The sequence below is a fragment of the Onychostoma macrolepis genome, chromosome 11 (assembly GCF_012432095.1).
Source record: "Onychostoma macrolepis isolate SWU-2019 chromosome 11, ASM1243209v1, whole genome shotgun sequence".
Taxonomy (NCBI): domain Eukaryota; kingdom Metazoa; phylum Chordata; class Actinopteri; order Cypriniformes; family Cyprinidae; genus Onychostoma; species Onychostoma macrolepis.
This window is the reverse complement of record NC_081165.1, coordinates 25,947,334-25,969,445: the sequence shown is the minus strand read 5'-3', so window position 1 is coordinate 25,969,445 and position 22,112 is coordinate 25,947,334. Positions and strand designations below refer to the sequence as shown.

Below are 22,112 nucleotides of genomic sequence, written 5' to 3'. Positions count from 1 at the left end.
TCTGGACCATTATTTTAAAGTGAAAAACACGTTAACCCCTCAGTAATTACTCACACGTAAATGAATAAGTTATTTAACGTTGTGTATCTGACACATACTGTACGGTCATACATTTGTGTGAAGCACTAGTGATATTCTACCAGTAGATCATCTGGAGTGTGATACATATTGAACTGACATAAAACAGAGTTCATAACTGTGAACTAATTAAATCATGAGCTTGTCAGCATCACTTCCTAATTATTAAAATTATTAAGTGAATTATTGTTTTTATTATTATTCTGTGTTTTTGTTTGAAATAAACAGAAAACATGCATCCTTTGGTAAGAGTAGTAGTCACAATTTCAAAATGTAGCTGACTTATTTGGGGGAAATCATATTCATAAATTAGTTTCCACAAAGAACCCAATTGTTCACTTTTAAGACTTTACTGTTGTGATCAGTAATTAATTGGTTGTTCTTTATTAATTGGTCATAGTTCACAAGTAGTTCTCAATGAGGATATTTTTATTTAATAATTATCACATATTTAATAAGGAACTACCTTTGTCCTAAAATTGTTACTACTTACTGCTTAGTTAATCTTGCTTCTCTATTAGTTAACAGTATTATGTTAAGTGTTAATGTAGTACTACCTATTACTTCCTGCATAGTTACTTGTTAACAACGGACCATTATTCTAAAGTGTTACCTTTATTTTATCTATCGGTCTTCTTTTTATTTAAAAAAAAAAACACACACACATTTGACCCTCTATCAATTGAATAGTTATTCTCTAACTGCTAGCTTTTCTTGTAAAACTAACACTAGCTTTCTTTTTTCTATTCTACTTGTTTCTTATCTTAAAAAAAAAAAAAAACGTTTTATGTGTACTGCGTTAGGCTAACCTAGACTAGTTGCATGTTGCTGCTCTTTTGTTGGTTTTGATTGCTTCTAATGTCCTCATTTGTAAGTCGCTTTGGATAAAAGTGTCTGCTAAATGACTAAATGTAAATGTAATGTAAATAATACTTTGAGCTGCATGATAAATCAGTAAAAGTGAGATGTTGTAGAGTCTCTTCTTTTCTCTTAATGACATTAATACTGCAGCTGAACATCTGTCAGTGAAATATCATGTCAGCATAAATGTGTGCAATAAATCCTCATATAGACAGTAAGATCAGTGTGTGTGTGTGTGAGTACTGAACAAGCACTGAACAACTTTTTCCACAATGGATTGGATCCTACCATAGGACAACAGAAGAAAGAAAACAACAAAAACCTGCCAATACATGTACAGTATGTCAGTGTGTATGAAATATGGTACTCATTCCTTTGAAAAGTTTAATGATTACAGCTTGATACATATAGGCCTGGTTTCACAGACAGGGCTTAGACCAAGCCAGGACTAGGCCATAGTTCAATTAGGACATTTAAGTAATTTTTATAAACGTGCTTAGAAAAAAACTTTACTGGTGTGCTTTTTGAGACAAAACAAAGGCACTGATATATTTTAAGATCAGGCAGTGCAAGTTTCTTTCAGTAGAAATAGCTCAGACTTACATTTTAGTCTAGGACTAGGTTTAAGCCTTGTCTGTGAAACCGAGGGGTAATGTTTAACTTTTCTTATGCTTTTTTGTTATTCAGATATTTTGCTGGACAGTGTGGTGGATCAGAGGTAAAAAACGATATAAATACTGTTCAGTTTCTTGCACAGACCGATCGTTTCGTGTCTTTACACATCAATGTATCGTCACGAGCCGCAGGGTTTAATTTGGTTTTTGTCTGTGTATGTTTTTTTTTCTCTCAAAGCCGTGAGTCCCATTGACTGACATTATATGACTGACAGACTGCAACGGTTTGAGTTAAAAATCTTCATTTGTGTTCTACTGAAGAAACAAAGTCACCTACATCTTGGAAGCTCTGGGGGTAAACAGATAAACATCACATTTTCATTTTTGGGTGAACTTGCAATAGTTCACTTTAGCACAATCAGATATACTTCAGTATATCTTTAGTTGGACTTCAGCAGTAGTGCTGAAGTCCAACTAAAGATATACTGAAGTATATCTGATCGTGCTAAAGTGGAACTATTGCAAGTATACTTCAGGTACACTTTAAATATCTTGCATTTAAAGGCTTATATTATTCAAAAATTATACAATCCTCATCAATAGTGACATTAAAACACATTTTAAGCTTAATATTAAGAAATGATTTGAAGAAAAGTAGTACTCCAAATAAAGTTGAATTATAATATTTATATCAATAAGTCTCGAATGAGATGTCAGTAAATATGTTAACAGATTTGAACTATACTTAGTATGAAATAAATGTATTTTAAATATATTACTTTACTAGGGATGTACAGTACTTGCTCAATAATTGATTTTGGATCATTTTTAACCAACAAAATTGACATAAAGCAACTTTAAACAAAAAATATATTTAAAAATATAATCAAATTCACTTATAGTTTTTACGTTTCAAAAAAAAAAAAATTTAAACTTAAAAAAATGTAAAAATATAAGTAGCACATATGGGGTGTCTTCTGACCTGGTAGGTTTGCATGCAGCTCTCCATCTCGGCCTGTGTTAGCGTGGTGGTTTCTTGCTCCTCAGGAGGATCCATCCACGAATCTCTCTTGGTCTTACTGTCAGCCCTCTCTAAGCTCCGTCCCCTCTTCCTGAGCCTGACTGACGTGCTGTTCTCCAATCCCGCCGGCAGCGGCTCGGCTGTCAGCTCCTTCATCTCCGGAGCCCCGTTTTCATCCTCATCATCGCACATCTCGAAAACCGAGGCAGGATCCATGCCCCTCTCCACCATGGTGGGGCTACCCTCCTCCATGAAGCTGTCGTCCACCGGACTGACGCAGCTTGCAGACTTGCGCTCCACCTTCTCAATGAAGCTGACTTTTCGTAGCTTCAGGCCGCAATCGATGAGGCTCTCTGATTCGTTGTCTTCTTCGCTGTGCCTCTCGCCAGGCTCCTCCTCCACATCCTCATCCGGGACGCCACAGCCGCCGTTTAGACACTTGCGTTCTCGTCTCTCCTGAGGGCCCTCCTCACCCATCTGTGGCCCACGCAGGCCTGAGCCGAGCACGGTGGGGTCGCTGGGTGAGACCTGCGCTCGTCCTGCTGCGAGCCGCCCGTACTTGAGCAGAGCAGACACCAGCAGCTCCCAAACGGCCCTCAGCGTCAGCTCACCCAGTCGGTGCCGCTCGGCCAGGTAGGGCTGCAGGACCTCCTTCATATTCTGCACAAACTGCCGGATAATCAGCAGTGTGGCCAGCATCTGCAGCAACAGTTACAGATTGATATGAATATCCCAACTGTGCATGCTTCGGTTAACATGTGCATTCTGACTGCCATGTTAAATAAATTCTAGCTCTCTCTACTCTAGTGAAAAATAAATACACTTAAATGTATTTGAGACACACTTATTTCATGCTTAAGTGTACAACAAATACATTTACAGTTGAAGTCAAAAAAATTTTTGAATCTGCAAAATGTTAATTAATTTACCAAAATAAGAGGGATCATACATATGACCTGAATAAGATATTTCACATAAAAGATGTTTACATAGTCCACAAGAGAAAATAATAGTTGAATTTATAAAAATGACCCCGTTCAAAAGTTTACATGCCCTTGATTCTTAATACTGTGTTGTTACCTGAATGATCCACTGCTGTGTTTTTTTGTGATAGTTGTTCAAGAGTCCCTTGTTTGTCCTGAACAATTAAACTGCCTGCTGTTCTTCAGAAAAACCCTTCAGGTCCCTGCAAATTCTTTGGCTTTCCAGCATTTTTGTGTATTTTAACCCTTTCCAACAATGACTGTAAGATTTTGAGTTCTACCTTTTCAAACTGAGGACAACTGAGGGACTCGTATGCAACAATTACAGAAGGTTCAAACGCTCACTGATGCTCCAGAAGGAAAAACCATGCATTAAGAGCAAGATGGTGAAAACCTTTTGAATTCAAAGATCAGGGTAAATTTAACTTTTTGTCTTCTGGGAAACATGTAAGTATCTTCTGTAGCTTCTGAAGGGCAGTACTAAATGGAAAAATGTGATATTTAGGCAAAATAAGAAAAAAAGGAACACATCTTCACTCTGTTCAAAAGTTTTTACCCCCCGGCACATGCATGCATGGTGAGGTCTTTTAAGTTTGCTTGCTGGTAAAACAAACTGTTTGCGGTATAGAAGCACATTTATTTCAATTATTTTCCATTGGAAATGAATATAATGAGTCTGATTTAGTTTTTTAGTTTTTTTACTGAGATCCATTACACCCCTAGTACATATCTAAATTACATTTAATGTATTTTATTACAATATTCCTTGACTGAAAGAAAAAAAAACTACAGAATTAAAAAGAATGCATGCAGCTTTGATGTTTCTGTGGTGTGGTTTTAGTAAGAAGTGTAAAGCAGATGTTCAGCTGGTCCAGTCAGAGACTCACCTCTTTCAGACGCTCCATGTCTTTGAGGTAGAATCCAATATAGAAAAGGCTGAGATAAGAGTTTACAAACTGAAACTGAGAAAGAAAGAGAACATTTTTGGAACAAAACCAATACAGTGGTAGGAAAAGGTTCAAAAAGTTATTTATTTATCTGTTTATTACTTACAAGAACCATTTTGATGATGAGATTTTTCTCATAGGCACTCTGGAGTCTGTAGTTTTCTGTGGGAAACAGCAGATTCAGTCATTAGTATTCATCTCACAGGGGCCTAACAGCTAGCCAGTGTTTATCTTCTTTCTCCTTCTTACTCCTGTCCTGTGTTTAGCTTCTCGAGGGCTGTATTCTCAAAATCCAGACCACAATTTGTTTCAACCTTGTTACTTTCTACTAAATACATTGGAGATATGCTCACTGAATATAAACCTAACAGACCACTCAGATCATTAGGATCGAGTCAGTTAGAAATACCAAGGGTTCACACAAAACAAGGGGAGTCTGCTTTTAGCTATTATGCCGCCCGCAGTTGGAACCAGCTTCCAGAAGAGATCAGATGTGCTAAAACATTAGCCACTTTTAAATCCAGACTCAAAACTCATCTGTTTAGCTGTGCATTTGTTGAATGAGCACTGTGCTACGTCTGAACAGATTGCACTATGTATAATCACGTTCTATTCTTAAATGTTTTAAATTCTTTTAAAATAAATTTTTAAATCACTTTGTTTTTATTGTTGTGATTATTATTATTTTTTATTTCTTATTATTTTTAATGACTATTTCACTTCCTTTTATGTAAAGCACTTTGAATTACCACTGTGTATGAAATGTGCTATATAAATAAACTTGCCTTGCCTTACTGACATACTTTAAATCAAAATTTCCTGAGTTGCTTAACTCCCTCCTAAAATTCTGTTTTGTTGAATACAGTGTTCATGAACACTTCAAATGATAAATGACCAGATATAAACTCCCATATGTCCTGTGACTCACCCATGTCATTTAGCCAGCAGGCGATCTTTCTGTACACCTCATCACACGCCGTCACAGTGATGGCCAACATGATTTTAGGGATGAATCTTGCTACACGTGGAAGCTCCTTAATCCCCATCACAAATTCCTGCCAAACATCACTTCATTACAACTCACATTACAAGAACTGCTTTCTATTTGCACTTAGTAATATGTAAATCTATATTACATTACTTTTGTTTTTATCATACATTACGGTAAAGCATATGGAAGCCCATTTCTGCCATGGGATAAAAAAGGTATAATCTCACAATTCAGAATTTTTTCTTGCCATTCTGAGTGTATATCTCACACTTAGAAACTCTCAATTGGAAGAAAGATGTGTGAATTGTGAGAAGAAAAGTCTGAACTGTGAAATATAAGCTTGCAATTTTATGTGATAAACAGTCACAATTATTTACAATTAGTTTTTCCGCTATGGAAAAAAAAAAAGTGAGATATTAACTCATAATTGTGATACAATATCAGAATTGTGAGTTTATATCCCGCAATTGTAAGTGTATATCTCAAAACTGTTACTTTTTTCTCATAATTGTGTCAGAAATGCAAGATAAAAAGTCACAATTCCCTTTTTTATTTATTAACATGGTATCTTCATTATTTTTAATCACCTTCTTGGCTTTACATGTGTGTGTGAGAGAGTGTGTAACTCACCTGAAGCTCAAAGCAGACGAGCATGGCCAGAAATACAAAGCAAAGGCATAATATACAGACAGGAAAGCTGACCAGCCATCTGAACACTCTCCTCCTCCACGGTGGGTAATAAAACTCCTCACAGCCCGTCACTGGACTGCACCGCTTCACACCCTGACCCGAAGAGCAAGAGAGAGCACAATTCATTTAAAAGATGTGTTTTCACATGCATCAGATGTCATTCCTAGGGCCATCGATTTAACTCATTAAGTTGGTGCAATTCATTTTGGAAAAAATAATGCGTTAAAATGATTGATGCATATAACACACACAGCCCTATGTCATCCGCTGGAACCCAACTCTCTCGTGTACGTGCGTTTTTGGAATACTATGAATTCGAACATACTACTCACGTTACATACTGTTTTCACATACTAGGGAAGCATTCGATTTTAGAAGCAGCACTTGCTTTGTTTCTGAATGACTCACTCATTAAGACAGTAACTTGTCGCCACCTACTGGTGGGTTTAGTTTCATATTTAGAGTATTATTTTTTTTTTTTTAAATTCCAAAAAAACATTAATAGCTATTTATTATCATTATTTATGCAATGTAAAAATACTTTTTTCTAGTGCTGTCAAACGATTAATCGCGATTAATCGCATCCAAAATAAAAGTTTTTGTTTACATATTAATATAGGTATGTGTGCTGTGTATATTTATTATGTATATATAAACACACACACATGCATGTATATATTTCAGAAAAATAGGTTATGTTTATATATTAAATATATTCATTTCTAATATAAGTTATATGAGTATAAATATAGACATATGTAATTAATTTCAAAATATATACTGTATGTGTGTGTATTTATATATATATATATATACATAATAAATATACACAGAACACACATATATATTATGCAAACAAAAACTTTTATTTTGGATGCGATTAATCGTTTGACAGCACTGCTTTTGTCTAAAGTTACTTTTTTTGTAATGGCTATTCAGTGTTTTTCTCATTTAACACAATAATGACTTTAAATGATTTTTTGGGGGTAGTTTCTCAGCCAACATTGATGTGCAGTTAATATGCTATTAATAAGATGAATTAATCGGAGCATCATGTGATTAATTGCATTCAAATTTGAATTGCTTGACAGCCCGAGTCATTACCCTGAACTGAGGTCTGGGCTCCTCCAGTGACTCAGTTGGGGTGTCCAGTGTACCCCACTTATAGGCGAGCTCCGCTCCTCTGCGTTTCCAGCGCTCCAGGAACAACGTGGCCCACACCACATTAAAGAGAGCAAACACCACACAACAGATATCCCTGCTGGTCTGAGAGCACATCGACAGAAATATCAATCACATGAACAATAGTAGATTTCCACAGATAAGTTACTTTTCTGGTGTTTAAGTGGTCAAATACCTGATCGGATTCTGTGAGCATCCACAATACAAAGCCAATAACGGCTGGATACAACATGGAAGTGGTGTAGAAACCCAGCCAGGCAAAGTACATGGCAATCTTCACGCCAAAATAATCACAAATATCATCTAACAAGACAAAGAAGACAAAGACTCAAAGACAAGTATCTCAGTAGGGCTGCAGCAACTAATCAATAAAATCGGTAATAAAAGATTCAGCAGCAAATTTGTTTATTGATTAACTGCATACAGATTAAGAGTGCAGTAATTTTGACTAAAATATACATTTTGCTAAATTATTTGTTGTTAGACAATAAACGTAGGTTTAAAATTCACAAGTAATTGTATTTTTATGACAAAAGAAACAGTAAAGGGACTTCACTGGAGTATAAATTTGATTACTTTGTCCAGATGAGAGTGTGTGTACCTAGTAGCAGTTAACATTTAGTCTGTGCTTTTGTTTTTGTTTACTAGCATTTTTAAATTATAAATAATAACAAAATGGCAAGCTGTTATTAGTCGTTTAGAATGTAATTTTTAACCCTTTTTTTGCACATAATGTAGGCATAGCTTATAGATACATTCACTATTTTTGTTTCTGTAGCCTTCAAATTGTACAGCATTGGAAGGGATGTGGAATAACATTTTCATAAATAATTTATTAAAATCAATACATTTTAAAATAAAAATATATATATATTTTTAATTTATTTGATTTATTTTTGATCTGATTTTCAACAGATTTTTAAAAATTAGTTTTTTTAAGGCTCTTAAAAATTTTAGTGTAAAAAATTAAGAGCCAAAATTTTGTAAAACGATTTGCTTTTTCAGCCACATTTCTAAGAACTAATTTGATACTTTTTACCAAGTTTTATTATATATATATATATATATATATATATATATATATATATATATATATATATTAGTGCTGTCAAAGATTAATAGCGATTAATCGCAACCTAAATAAAGTTTTGTTTACATAATATATGCGTGTGTACTGTGTATATTTATTATGTATATATAAATACACACACATACAGTATATATTTTGAAAATATTTACATGTATATATTTATATTCAAATAATTAATATTGTATATAAATATATTTATTATATAAACCTAACATATTTTTCTGAAATATTTACATGCATGTTTGTATATTTATATATACATAATACATATACACAGTACACACGCATATATTATGTAAACAAAACTCGGATGCGATTAATTGTTTGACAGCACTAATATATATATATATATATATATATATATATATATATATATATATATATATACACACACACACACACACACACACTGTATATACAAAATTCTAAAAAAAGCATTTCTTCACAGTATTTTTTCTTTTTCATTTTTCATTAATGCAACCATAGCCTATTATTTTTTCATACATGTGCTTTATAAATATGCTTAATTAACCCAGATTAAATTATTGTTTAGTACAGCTTGGACAAAATTGGGAGACCATCTTAAGACCAGCTTATGCTGGGTTGTTAGCAACATTATTTTTCAATTCTATAATAACAACAAACTGAAAAAAAGTATATTTCAGTGTTGACTTTCCACTTCTAACTACTAACCGAGTGGCTGTTTTTCACACACGGCCTGCACCCACGACTTCATCAGCTGTCCCAGAATCCTCTGCTCATGAAGCGGGAAGACTTGCTGGATCACACCTCGCGCCCTCAGCTCAGGAACTGGAACATACACACACAGTTCACGCTCACTAACACACACACAACATGAACAGGTATTCAAAACTTGGGTAAAACTTTTCCTTCCAGAATCGTTCACTACATCTGTCACCAGCAACATATAAATCCTCAGTCTGCACAGTGCAATTACTTTCAGGTACAGACCATCAAGATACAGGCCACTGGTACACACTTCTCAGGGCTCTCAGGAAGTCTAAAGAGAAGAACTCACTGATTGGCTGCCCTTCCAGGAAGTGGATGTTGTGAATGGCCTCCCCATGTTTAGCTCTGAGATTGTCCAGCCAGTATTTGATTATGCTTTGTCGTTCCTGTGATACGGAAAAGAATAGGCTTCAATCTATAATAATGTTCACAAAAATGTACAACCCAACCCGGTGTCTCAATGAAATGAATGATTTGTTTTTTTAAAGGAATATAATGGATTAAATATAACCTTAGCAGTATTGACAATGTCTGTGTTGTTGGAAAAACAAACTTGTAATATGCTTACAATGGAAGTTTATAGGGCAAGATATTAAAAGTAGAAATGTGACAATTGCATTTTTGTTAAAGCCCTCATGAATGAGTAAAAATAAAAATGAATAAAATGTAATGTGTGACGTCATCTAAATCATCATTTTGCGGTGGTACTACTTTTTCAATTTTGCCAATGATTTACCAATGGTTTATTTATATGTGACCCTGGAGCACAAAACCAGTCTCAAGTCGCTGGGGTGTATTTGTAGCAATAGCCAAAAATACATTGTATGGGTCAAAATTATCCATTTTTCTTTTATGCCAAAAATCATTAGGATATTAAGTAAAGATCATGTTGTAAATTTCTTACCGTAAATGTATAAAAACTTCATTTTTGATTAGTAATATGCATTGCTAAGAACTTAAAGGACAACTTTAAAGGTGATTTTCTCAGTATTTTGATTTTTTTGCACCCTCAGATTCCAGATTTTCAAATAGTTGTATCTCAGCCAAATATTGTCCGTTCATAACAAACCATGCATCAACGGAAAGCTTATTTATTCAGTTTTCAGATGATGTATAAATCTCAATTTCGAAAAAATTGACACTTAAGACTGGTTTTGTCGTCCAGGGTCACATATATTATTAGTTATTACATTCTATTATTATTAGTTATTATTCTATTTATTGATATTTTGAATTAGTGTTTTTTATTTTAGTTTAAGTTCTAGTAATTTAGTTTTTTTCTTAGTTTTCATTTCACTTTTAGTCATTTTAATTTTAGTACTTCAAATTTTTTTATTTCAGTTATTTGCCAGTTTTTTAAGTTCTATTCAATTTTATTTTTAAGTTTCATTAAGTATTTCTATTTTATTTTATTTAAATTTTATTTCAGTTCAAAAATGAAAATATTTTTAATAGTTTAAGTTTTAGTTAACAATAACAAAACTGGTTGAAAGAAGCTTTACAAGGTTCTATTTAGCAATTCAGACTAGCTATTACATTATATTGCTAACAGCATGTTATAGCATGAACCAGTGCAGTAATATTATAAAATATAAATTGCATATTTTTTAACTTTAAACTTTACTTGACTTTTACACATACTCTGTTTTGTTTTTACAAACTAAGGTACAAATTATTATAAACTGAGAGTCAAAATATTTTTCTGTGGTAGTCGATATGTCTCAAATGCTGTTGTTTTGGTTGTATTTAACCCAGAATATGTAAACTTTGTCAGTTATGTATATATCAATGTGTTTTTGTAATTACACTGTAAAAAGCCGTAACCTGCAGTTTAACCTCCATTTCTACTTGATTTAACCCAATGTTGTTGTTCTGTTGGTATAAATAATATACCATATATTTTTTTTACATGTTACCATTTTAGGTTACCACTTTTTTACTGCATGCAACTCCAAATTATAATAGCCTTTTTCTGTTTTCATGAGATGTCATCAGCATTCTTGATAACAAGCGAAAAAACCAACTTAATGCTGCATCAAAACCTTTATGCTCAATATTGTGAAGGACCTGTGAGGTGAAGAAACAGAGTTCACTCTCAATGTTCTCGTAGATGTAATCTTCCTCACAGGAGAAACTGCGAGAACCGCTACCAAACTCCGGCTTCACAGCTTTCTGCAGACCCATCTCTTCAGCCCCTCGTAAAAGACTGGCCACACAATAAAAAAAAAATACATCAGCATTAATGTCAGACTCAAGCTAGCCTCTATTAACACTATGAAAAGCACCTATGATAAAGCAAAGAAAAATATAACAAGTTTGGGGTCAGTAAGAAGAAGAAGTCAGTACTTTCAGCAAGCATACATTTAATTTAGTGTTAATTTAGTATTATTGAGATACTGTTGTTGTTAAAGTTGTTAATATTTCGAGTTGGATTTTATTTTTATATTTTCATTTTTTAATTTTAGTTAAAGCTGTGTGTTTTGTCATTTTAATTTTTGTTTCAGTTTATTTAATACACCACGTTAAACTAAACACAAATGAGAAATGTTGCCTTAACTAGCTGAAATAAAACAAGTTTATTTTTATATATTTCTTACAGTTAACGTTTATTTCATTTTATGTGGTTTATGTAATAACCCTGAATAAATTGATCAGAAAGTGAAACTATTTGATCTATTGTTCTACTGATCTATTGCTGTCACAAATGATTTCTGTTTCAAATAAATGCTGTTCTTTTGAACATTTTATTCATCAAAGAATCCTGAAAAATGTATCACTACAAAAATATTAAGCAGCAACTGTTTTCAACACGTTTTAAGCAGCAAATCAGCATATTAGAAATATTCTGAAGAATAAATTACATTTTAAAATGTATTCAAACAGAAAACAGCTACTTTAAATTATAACTAGATAAAAAAGTTTGTTGAGACAAACTTTGAGTTGGCTTGAGAAAGCCGGACCAGAAAGTTAGAAAAAGTTTGAAAAGTTGGTTACTATGGTACTTGGGGTTGTTGCTAAGGTTTTGCTAAGGTGCTCTGGGTGGTTGCTATGCAGTTGCTATGGTACTCAGGGTAGTTGCTAAGGTGTTGCTATGCAGTTGCTAGTGTACATGGGGTGGTTGTTAGGGTGTTCCTATATGGTTGCTAGGGTACTCGGGCTGGTTGCTAGGGTACTCGGGGTGGTTGCTAGGGTGTAGCTATGTGGTTGCTATGGTACCCGGGGTGGTTGCTAAGGTGTTGCTAGGCGGTTGCTATGGTACCCGGGGTGGTTGCTAAGGAGTTTCTAGACAGTTTCTAGGCTACCTGGGGTGGTTGCTAAGGTGTTGCTATGCGGTTACTAGGGTACTCTGGGTGGTTGCTAGGGTGTTGTTATGTGGTTACTAGGGTACCCGGGGTGGTTGCTAGGGTGTTTCTATGCAGTTTCTAGGGTACTCTGGGTGGTTGCTAAGGTGTTGTTATGCGGTTGCTAGGGTGTTGCTAGCATGTTACCATGTCGTTAGCATGATTAGCAAGTTACTAGCATGTCGTTAGCATGTTTCTAGCATGATTAGCATGTTACTAGCATGTCGCTAGCATGTAGTGTATTTTACATTTTTATTAGTGTAACGGTAGTGTATTTTGTTTCTCATGAGCTCCACAACTTCTTCTTTAGAGGCTCATGTTTGAACATGACAATAAACATCAAACTAGTATTTTCTTGACCTTAATGGCTCATCTCATGGTAATTCCATCAACATCACCTGAAGAAACCGTTCATAAACAGGAGAATAATCTAAAGGAAAGATAAAAGCTCCCTCTCACTTCTCGTATGTGGCCGTGACGAAGAAGGCGTACATTCTGGTGTGTTTGTGGTGTCGGATCTGGATAATGAGTTCTGGGATGCCGAGCCGTATGTGGTTCAGAAGCCAGAGCAGCGTGTGGTCATCTGTGGTGTCTGTGTGGAGACAAAAATAAACACCTCATCACCTATATGTTATTTATTAAACTGAGATGCACAGCAAAAAACGACAGAATGTTCTGTTTGTTTCAGCAGCTAGTACTGTAGGTACAATGTGTCTGTTTGCATAAAATACCAATTCAAAAATATGTAAAATCACTCAAAAACACATGATTTTATATTTGAAATTACAGTTGTACATCCTGTTTGCTTTATTAATTATAAATTCAGCAATTATAATGGACTTCAAAGGGCATTCTGATTGAAGCACAATCCTGATATCGAAATCAATCATTTTAGTATCACTGAGATTCTATTATATTTTTTGTTAATATTTTGAATTAGATTTCATTTTTTATATTTTTGGCTTTCATGTTAATTTTAGTTAAGGTTTTAGTCATTTTTTGTTGTGTTTTTGTCATTTTTGTTAGTTTAAAAAAAAATGTCTGTATAGTTTGTTCATTTTTACATCAGTTTTAGTTTTTATTAAATAAAGTTAAGCTAAATGAAAATGAGAAATGCTGTCCTGTAACTAGCTGAAACAAAAATTTTATTTCAGTTAACATTTATTTTATTTCTCAGTTTTAGTTAATCATAATAACTCTCATCTAAATTAACTGGTTTTATTAAAAAAATGTTAATTAATATGATCAACCTGACTACATTGGGATAATTTGCCACACACACACACACACACACACACACATATTTCTTTGAATTCGGGGTGACATTTCCTTAGATTCACCCACTTTTTACTCCACATTGTTATTAAGCTATATATTTTTTAACAAATAGACAAATAATTATGCATCATACATGTCAAAAGTACTGTGATGATATTTTATATTAAGATATATCATTGCAACCAAAGATTTCCACATTCAAATTCCACAGTAATATCATACCATTATTAAAAAAAAAAAGGTATTTTTGTAAGGATTAATAAAGGTATTTATTCTGTGTTTTGTAAGAAATATAGAAAGAAAGGGACAGGAAAAAATACATCTGCGCCACCTGGAAACGTCATAAGGACATCACAGTTCTCCGTGGGCACCGTCTTCATCCAGGATTTATGGGACATGATGTGTCTCCCGGCCTGCAGCAGCCGCTTCCCAAATAGCTTATCTGAGAAACACAACAAGGAGAGAGAAGAGAAAGAGAAAAGAAAACAAACGTCAGTCACTTTGCAATGTTGCTCTGAACAAACAGACCCGCTCCATGCCGTTCATTCTCACCCTCGCTCACGGTGCCAAGTTTAAATGTCACTGTCCTTCCCCTTGAAACATGAGAAGAGGAGACATAAACGAATGCTCCAGCGCTGGAGTCCACCGCGGCCAGTGTCTGAATATGAACAATAACACCTGAGAGCATGACTAGTTGTGGTGTGGTGTTTGTGGAAAATGTTCAAAAAATTTTTTTTCTTAATAAATACGAAACATAAATATGGAAGTGAAGATGGAATGAGAATATATATATATATATATATATATATATATATGTGTGTGTGTGTGTGTGTGACCCTGGACCATAAAAGCAGTCATAAATAGCACCAGTATATTTGTAGCAATAGCCAAAAATACATTGTATGGGTCAAAATGATCAAATTTTCTTTTATGACAAAAATCATTAGGATATGAAGTAAAGATCATGTTTCATGAAGATATTGTCTTGTAAATTGTGTTGTAAATTTCCTACCATAATATATATTAAAACTTAATTTTTGATTAGTAATATGCATTGCTAAGAACTTCATTTTGACAACTTTAAAGGCGATTTTCTCAATATTTAGATTTTTTTGCACCCTCAGATTCCAGATTTTCAAATAGTTGTATCTCAGCCAAATATTGTCCGATCATAACAAACCATACATCAATGGAAAGCTTATTTATATATTATTCATGTATATACAGTGGGTACGGAAAGTATTCAGACCCCCTTAAAGTTTTCACTCTTTGTTATATTGCAGCCATTTGCTAAAATCATTTAAGTTCATTTTTTTCCTCATTAAACACACAGCACCCTATATTGACAGAAAAACACAGAATTGTTGACATTTTTGCAGATTTATTAAAAAAGAAAAACTGAAATATCACATGGTCCTAAGTATTCAGGCCCTTTGCTGTGACACTCATATATTTAACTCAGGTGCTGTCCATTTCTTCTGATCATCCTTGAGATGGTTCTACACCTTCATTTGAGTCCAGCTGTGTTTGATTATACTGATTGGACTTGATTAGGAAAGCCACACACCTGTCTATATAAGACCTTACAGCTCACAGTGCATGTCAGAGCAAATGAGAATCATGAGGTCAAAGGAACTGCCTGAAGAGCTCAGAGACAGAATTGTGGCAAGGCACAGATCTGGCCAAGGTTACAAAAAAATGTCTGCTGACCTTAAGGTTCCTAAGAGCACAGTGGCCTCCATAATCCTTAAATGGAAGATGTTTGGGACGACCAGAACCCTTCCTAGAGCTGGCCGTCCGGCCAAACTGAGCCTAAAAATCAAAAATTTCCATTTATCAAATAATCCTGAATAAAATAAATGTATCATGGTTTCCACAAAAGTATGATGTTTCTTGAGCAGCAAATCAGCATATTAGAATGATTTCTGAAGGATCATGTGACACTGAAGACTGGAGTAATGATGCTGAAAATTCAGCTTTGATCACAGGAATAAATTACATTATAAAATATATTAAAATAAAAAAAACTATTATTTTAAATTTTAATAATATTTCTCAATATTACTAGTATCAAATAAATGCAAAAGATACTTCTTTCAAAAACATTAAAAAATCATACAAACTTGAATTGTTTAAATCTCTCTCTCTGTATATGCAATGATTACCATATTCACCATCGTACCAAGGTTCTTAAAAAAAATGATGATAGAATGATAATAGCATGATTCACATTCAAAACCGTGATTTTTTTTTTTTTTTCTCAGAAGAAAATGTTATTCCTTGAGATGCTGTTCTTTAATAACTGGGATACTAATTGAAGATCTTTTTTGTTCATTTAAGCAAATGTATCTTTTATCTTTGTTTCTTTCATGTTTCATTGTCCTGCTTGGCACTGCATCATTGCCTTTGACCAACGCCAGGCAGGAAAGTGTTTTTTGCAACTTCTATTTGCCGATGCTAGAGGCACATCTCACATAATTTCTTTCCTGGTTGGAACATTTTTGTTATATATTTCGAGTTCAGACTCAAATGCATTAAACCCCAAGTAAAGCAGTTGTGGTCAGTTGCGTAGTGTTTTTGGCAGTGGCCGCTCTGTAAATGTTCAGCTGCTCACAGTGGCTTCATGCTCACTGATGCATGACCTTCAGAAAATGGGACACAGTCTACATGAATCTAACACAATCTCAGGTCACTATCCAGCACTTAAAAAAACAATCAGATTTTCACCAAAGCGCAAATATATGCATTTGATATCTGCAATAAGAGCCTTTATGTAAAGGATAAAGAAAACTATTACTATTATTTAAAAGTTTAGTAAGTAAATTTTACTGTGTTCATAATTCCTTGCATGATGCATAACAATTGTATTTGATTTCATATACATAGTTTGTGCATCAGTGTTATTTTACGTTTATTGCATTATTATATCATTTGTGTTTCCCCGATAGTATTTTGTTTGTTAATACCATATGCATTTGTCATTGTTTTTTATAAGTTATAATGTAGCTTCTAGCAAGGAATAGTTCAACCAAAAGTGAAAATTCAGTCATTATTTACTCACAGTCATGTGCTTTGAAACCTGTATGACTTTCTTTCTTAAATGGAACATAAAAGAAGATATTTGGAGAAATGTCTCTGTTTTTTGTCCATATAATGGAATTCAGTGGGCTCAAAGAAAGAAAGGAAGAATGGACTCAAAAACTCCAAATATCTTATTTTGTGGTGAAAATCATAAAAGTTTGGAATGACATCCACAAAGAGATTTCAATTGCTTCTGTATAAAAGCTACATCAAAATGTTAATATATTATATAAAAATAATATATATTAATAATGCCTGAAACAATATGACTATCTAGCAAACCACAGCTGTCTGACTTCACAGTAACTTTAAGTGGATTTTTTATTTCTTTTCCTTTCCCACTCTAATCCACACAAAACAAGTCAGAACAGATGGCTTTACTACATTGTCTGAAGTAAAGCATCATCATCAAACTAGTAGACACACGCAATCTGGCCAATCATCAGTCAGCGCTCGCTGGCTCGGTTTCCTAGAACTCTCTAAGCTTTATTTTTACCCGGTGTGTAAAGCCGAATGCATGAATGATGCCATGCTGTCATAATGCAACACATCTCCAGCCCTGGATCAGCGAGAGAGAAGACAGCAGTTAGACGTGCAGAGAGAACGCTTCACAAATAATAAGCAATGAAATCTGTGAACCTTTTAATGGAGGCTGCAGCATGAAAACTACACGAGCAAAGGCAAATCCTCTTTATTTTTGGATTCTTTTCAAACGCAGCAGTGATTTAGCACTTCTGCTATCAGAGAGGTCATCAGGACAAACATTATGAAGTACTCCAAACGTTTATTTCTAAATAAAAGGGTGCTGAAAAGGAAATTACTGCAAAATAGCAATATTTCACACTGCTGATGAGCCAAAAACTCTGGTAACTACTAAAGCATATGAACAAAGCCAGTGAAGAATTTAATGCATGGGCAGGTTTGGAGTCACACTGTGGTGGACAACAATAGCACAAAAAGTGATTTATTAATATAAATGTTGATACGGTATATTAAAAAAACAAATATTTCATCTGCAAATGAGAAATATATTACTGTTTCCATAAAGCAATTCCTGTGAAGTAGATACTCATCTACTCATATGAATGAGGCACTGTGAAGGAAAGCAGAAATTATGAATGACTGAATGAGCTGGAATTTGAATACATGCTTTGTCATTTCCCAGGGCACAACAAGCTGATTAATAACCAGTCCCATCAATTGTCTTAAAGTAGTGTATAAAAGAAGAAAACATGAAATGAAGAGTTCCAATTAAATGGGCCATTCACAGGTTTCACACAGATATTAAACATACTTGTGCTATTTTATATTCACTCAAAATGGAAGTGGTCCTAATAGCTCTAAAGCCAGTTACCATGCATGTTCATAAATATGAGTCAAATTTTCAGCATCATTACTCCAGTCTTCAGCGTTACATGATCCTTCAGAAATCATTCTAATATGATGATTTGCTGCCCAGGAAACATTTAGCATTATTATTTTTATTATTCAGGACTCTTAAATAGAACAGCATTAATTTAAAACAGAAATCTTTGTCACATTATAAATGTTTTTATGCTGTATAAATCTGTAAATCTGTTTATACACTGTAAAAAGTGATAAGTTGACTTAACTTAAAAACATTGAGGAAACCCGGTGCCTTAAAAATTGTAAGTAAATGATAATTAAAAAAATAAGTTAAGTGAATTGTCAAGTTCAAAATATTAAAAAAATATTATTTACTTAATCATTTTAAGGCAATGAGTTTCCTAAAAATTTTTAAGTTAAGTCAACTTATCACTTTTTACAGTGCAGAAAGATCCAGTATTTCCATATATAGTGTGTTTTATCTGTCAGCTCTTAAAAGTGCCAGACACAGGAATGGCTGAGATGATACTTCAGATGTCATCCAAGAGTGACAAATTTGATATATTTCATATATTTCTGTCCACACTGTAAAAAGTGATAAGTTGACTTGACTTAAAAAAATTGAGGAAACCCGTCGCCTTAAAATTTTTAAGTAAATGATAATTAAAAAAAATAAGTTGAGTGAATTATCAAGTTCGCTTACCTTTTTAAAAAAAAAAATATTATTTACTTAATAATTTTAAGGCGACGGGTTTCCTCAATTTTTTTTAAGTTAAATAAACTTATCACTTTTTACAGTGCAACGTTCCCAAAAATGAAATCTACTAAACACTCTCTATGACATAATTTGAATAGAAAAAAGCAGAACATTCAGCCTGTCATGCTCTGTTTTATACATATTCTGGAGAACATTGTATTTGTTTATGAATGCGAGGAACCTAGCTATAACAACAGCTGCTATTATGAGATGTTGAAGGAGCGAAACCTCATCTCGAGTGAGTCTTGAGAGTCGACTTGAAATGTAAGCATGTGTCATTTGGAAACACTGGAGCTGAAACAGGAGATCATTAGCTGTTAAAGACAGCTGTAAACTTTCACAGAGACTTGTACTGCAGGGAAGCAAATCATCTCAAAACATACTGGCTTGGGTTTGCCATTAACCCACATAATACAGTACAAGTAAGAGTGCAAAAAAACCCAATAACTCGAATCTATGTTTGGCACACTCTCAGAAAAAAAGGTACAAAAGCTGTCACTGTTGCAGCAGCACCTTTTAAAAGCTACAAATATATAATATTTAGGTACTAATATGTACCTTTAAGGTACTTACAGGTTTTTTTCAACTGCTTACACACAAAATCTTTACTTGTCACACAATTTCTGAAACCAAGAAATTCTGAAACAGAGCCACACACCAAATCTGCAAAACCATACACTAATTTTCAGCCTTTGATTAAATTTTCAATTTCATAAAACATTTTTTGCAACACAATTTTCTATGTAACAAACAAAAATCTAACGGGAATTAATATTATGCAAAGGTGTTTGCAAATGTTTGCTTTTGAGATGTGTTTGTGATATTTTGAATGCAGTGCTTCATTTTGCAAGAGATGTGAGGCATTTTGCATTTTGTGTGTGCAATTCTTGGATTTGTATGTAAAGTTTGGAAAAAAAAGAGGCAAAGATTTGAAAATCAGTTGAAAAAAACTGTAAATGTACATTTTAGGTACTAATATGTAGCTTTACGGTACTTATATCCAAGCTTTAGGAATGTGTTCTTCAGACTCATAAATCATAATGTAACGTGTAACTTTACAACACAGGACCTCTTCATAATGACTGCCTCCAGGCTCCAACTAAAACTATGTCAGAGCTTCAACATCCATTTAACGTTTTACCACGGTGTTCAGGTGAGATATTTGCACCGGTTTACAACAGCAGATCTCTAAAAAACACGATTTATGATACCAGAACTAGTTTCTGAAACTGCCATCCATCATCAAATTGCTGGCCTTTCATTTAGCTTATGAAATAACAATTGAGGCACTGATATCATGTGAGTGCTAATGGTTATTGAGCTCTGTCTGCTCCACTACTGATGCTAAACCTACTGCATAACCCTAAAAAAGACACAGCCCACCCAGGATACACCAAAAGCAACAAATCCAACATATAAATCATCACAAACAAACCTATTCTCTTCATACCAAGAGAACAAGACACTTTAGCAAGATGGTCTTATAATGATTTTATACAAAAGTTCAATAAACAAGAAGTTAGTACTAAACGACTTTATTAGCTTACCAGTCACTTTGCTTTTTCACTATTATGTGACGCATCTAAATGGCAAACATAACAGGGAAGTAGCCTACACTAAACAAAAGAACTGATATGTACTCAGAATTTAAGTATTTTCAAGAGAAAATGTTTGAATAAATTTTTTGAAAGATTAATGCCAGAAATAAAGGCCCCGATATACTATATACAGTTGAAGTCAAAAGTTTACATACACCTTGCAGAATCTGCAAAATGTTAATTATTTTACCAAAATAAGAGGGATCATACAAAATGCATGTTATTGTTTATTTAGTGCTGACCTGAATAAGATATTTCACATAAAAGACGGTTAAAAGATGGTAATAGTTGAATTTATAAAAATAACCCCATTCAAAAGTTTACTTGATTCTTAATACTGTGTTGTTATTAACTGTAAAAAGTGATAAGTTGACTTAACTTAAAAAAAATTGAGGAAACCCGTTGCCTTAAAATCATTAAGTAAATGATAATTAAAAAAATAAGTTTATTGAATTGTCAAGTTCACTTAACTTTAAAAAAAAAAAATTATTATGTACTTAATAATTTTAAGGCAACGGGTTTCCTAATTTTTTTTTAAGTTAATTTAACTTTCACTTTTTACAGTGTAGAACGATCCACAGCTGTGTTTTTTTGTTTAGTGATAGTTGTTCAGAACAGTTAAACTGCCTGCTGTTCTTCAGAACCAATGCTCCAGAAGGAAAAACGATGCATTAATAAAATGCATTGAAAACTTTTTGAATTTAAAGATCAGGTTAAATGTAACTTAACTAATCTTCATTCTGTTCAAAAGTTTTCACCCCCAGTGGTACTAATACGTAAATTCAGACAGAATTCTAAAGATGGCTGAGCACTTGTTTCTCTGGAACATAAGGTCTATCCACCTTATTTTTCACGTAGGAGCGGGCGCGGCCATTTTTAAATTTAATATGTCTGGCTTCCGGTGTCATCCACATCCAGCTACTTTTAGCTGTACAAAACAGCTCGTTTTGCAGCTTGATATTGCAAACTGGAATGTCTTACCATATAATTTTAATGTATTATCTTAATTATGAACACACTGGTTTGTAGTACAAACAGTTTTACCATTTATTGGTATTCTTCGCTTTATTTTCCTACAGTGGCTAATGAAACGGAAGTCTCGCACATACACAGAAAAAATAAGGTGGATAGGCATGCGCGAGTTTCTTTACAAAAAGACAATGCAAACTACTGGCCTGGCATGCATAATACAGCGTTTTAGTTGTTTTGTGAAAAGCCTTCATGTAAATATGATTGAGCTCGATCCGAACAAAATTTTGACCGGATTGAAAGGGTTGGTTTATTCCTTTTCTAATGCGATTGAGAGTACATGTAAATGCTTGATCGTATTGAAAACCGAAACGGAAATGACTGTGCATGCGCAATGACGTAGAAATTGCGTAATGACGTATGACGGCACAGAGGTTTGTAACGGATAAATATTAATTCTGCTGTTTAAAACAAATAAAAAAGCAGTGTAGGAGAGTGGTTATTATGTGCAAACAGTGGGAAACTCTATATTTG

At 33.8% G+C, this 22,112-nt stretch overlaps 1 protein-coding gene and 1 long non-coding RNA gene across 4 annotated transcripts in view; one reads left to right on the top strand and one right to left on the bottom strand.

Moving 5' to 3' along the window:
• Window positions 1-22,112, bottom strand: part of ano8b (anoctamin 8b) — a 44,830-nt gene that overhangs the window by 21,678 nt on the left and 1,040 nt on the right. The window contains exons 2-14 of one of the 3 annotated variants that reach the window (XM_058791471.1): window positions 14,158-14,268; window positions 13,008-13,140; window positions 11,275-11,413; window positions 9,497-9,593; window positions 9,151-9,267; window positions 7,543-7,670; window positions 7,290-7,451; window positions 6,126-6,278; window positions 5,433-5,559; window positions 4,611-4,666; window positions 4,445-4,519; window positions 2,536-3,273; window positions 1,891-1,902 (exon numbers count right to left, since the gene is read on the bottom strand). In XM_058791471.1, the coding sequence (XP_058647454.1) occupies window positions 1,891-1,902; window positions 2,536-3,273; window positions 4,445-4,519; window positions 4,611-4,666; window positions 5,433-5,559; window positions 6,126-6,278; window positions 7,290-7,451; window positions 7,543-7,670; window positions 9,151-9,267; window positions 9,497-9,593; window positions 11,275-11,413; window positions 13,008-13,140; window positions 14,158-14,268 (2,048 nt within the window). The remainder of the gene's footprint in view (window positions 1-1,890; window positions 1,903-2,535; window positions 3,274-4,444; window positions 4,520-4,610; window positions 4,667-5,432; window positions 5,560-6,125; window positions 6,279-7,289; window positions 7,452-7,542; window positions 7,671-9,150; window positions 9,268-9,496; window positions 9,594-11,274; window positions 11,414-13,007; window positions 13,141-14,157; window positions 14,269-22,112) is intronic. The other 2 variants (XM_058791473.1, XM_058791472.1) reach the window with 2 other exon arrangements.
• Window positions 679-2,723, top strand: LOC131549369 (uncharacterized). The gene is made up of 3 exons (XR_009273389.1): window positions 679-1,657; window positions 1,792-1,908; window positions 2,601-2,723. It is a non-coding gene; the product is annotated as an uncharacterized LOC131549369 (long non-coding RNA).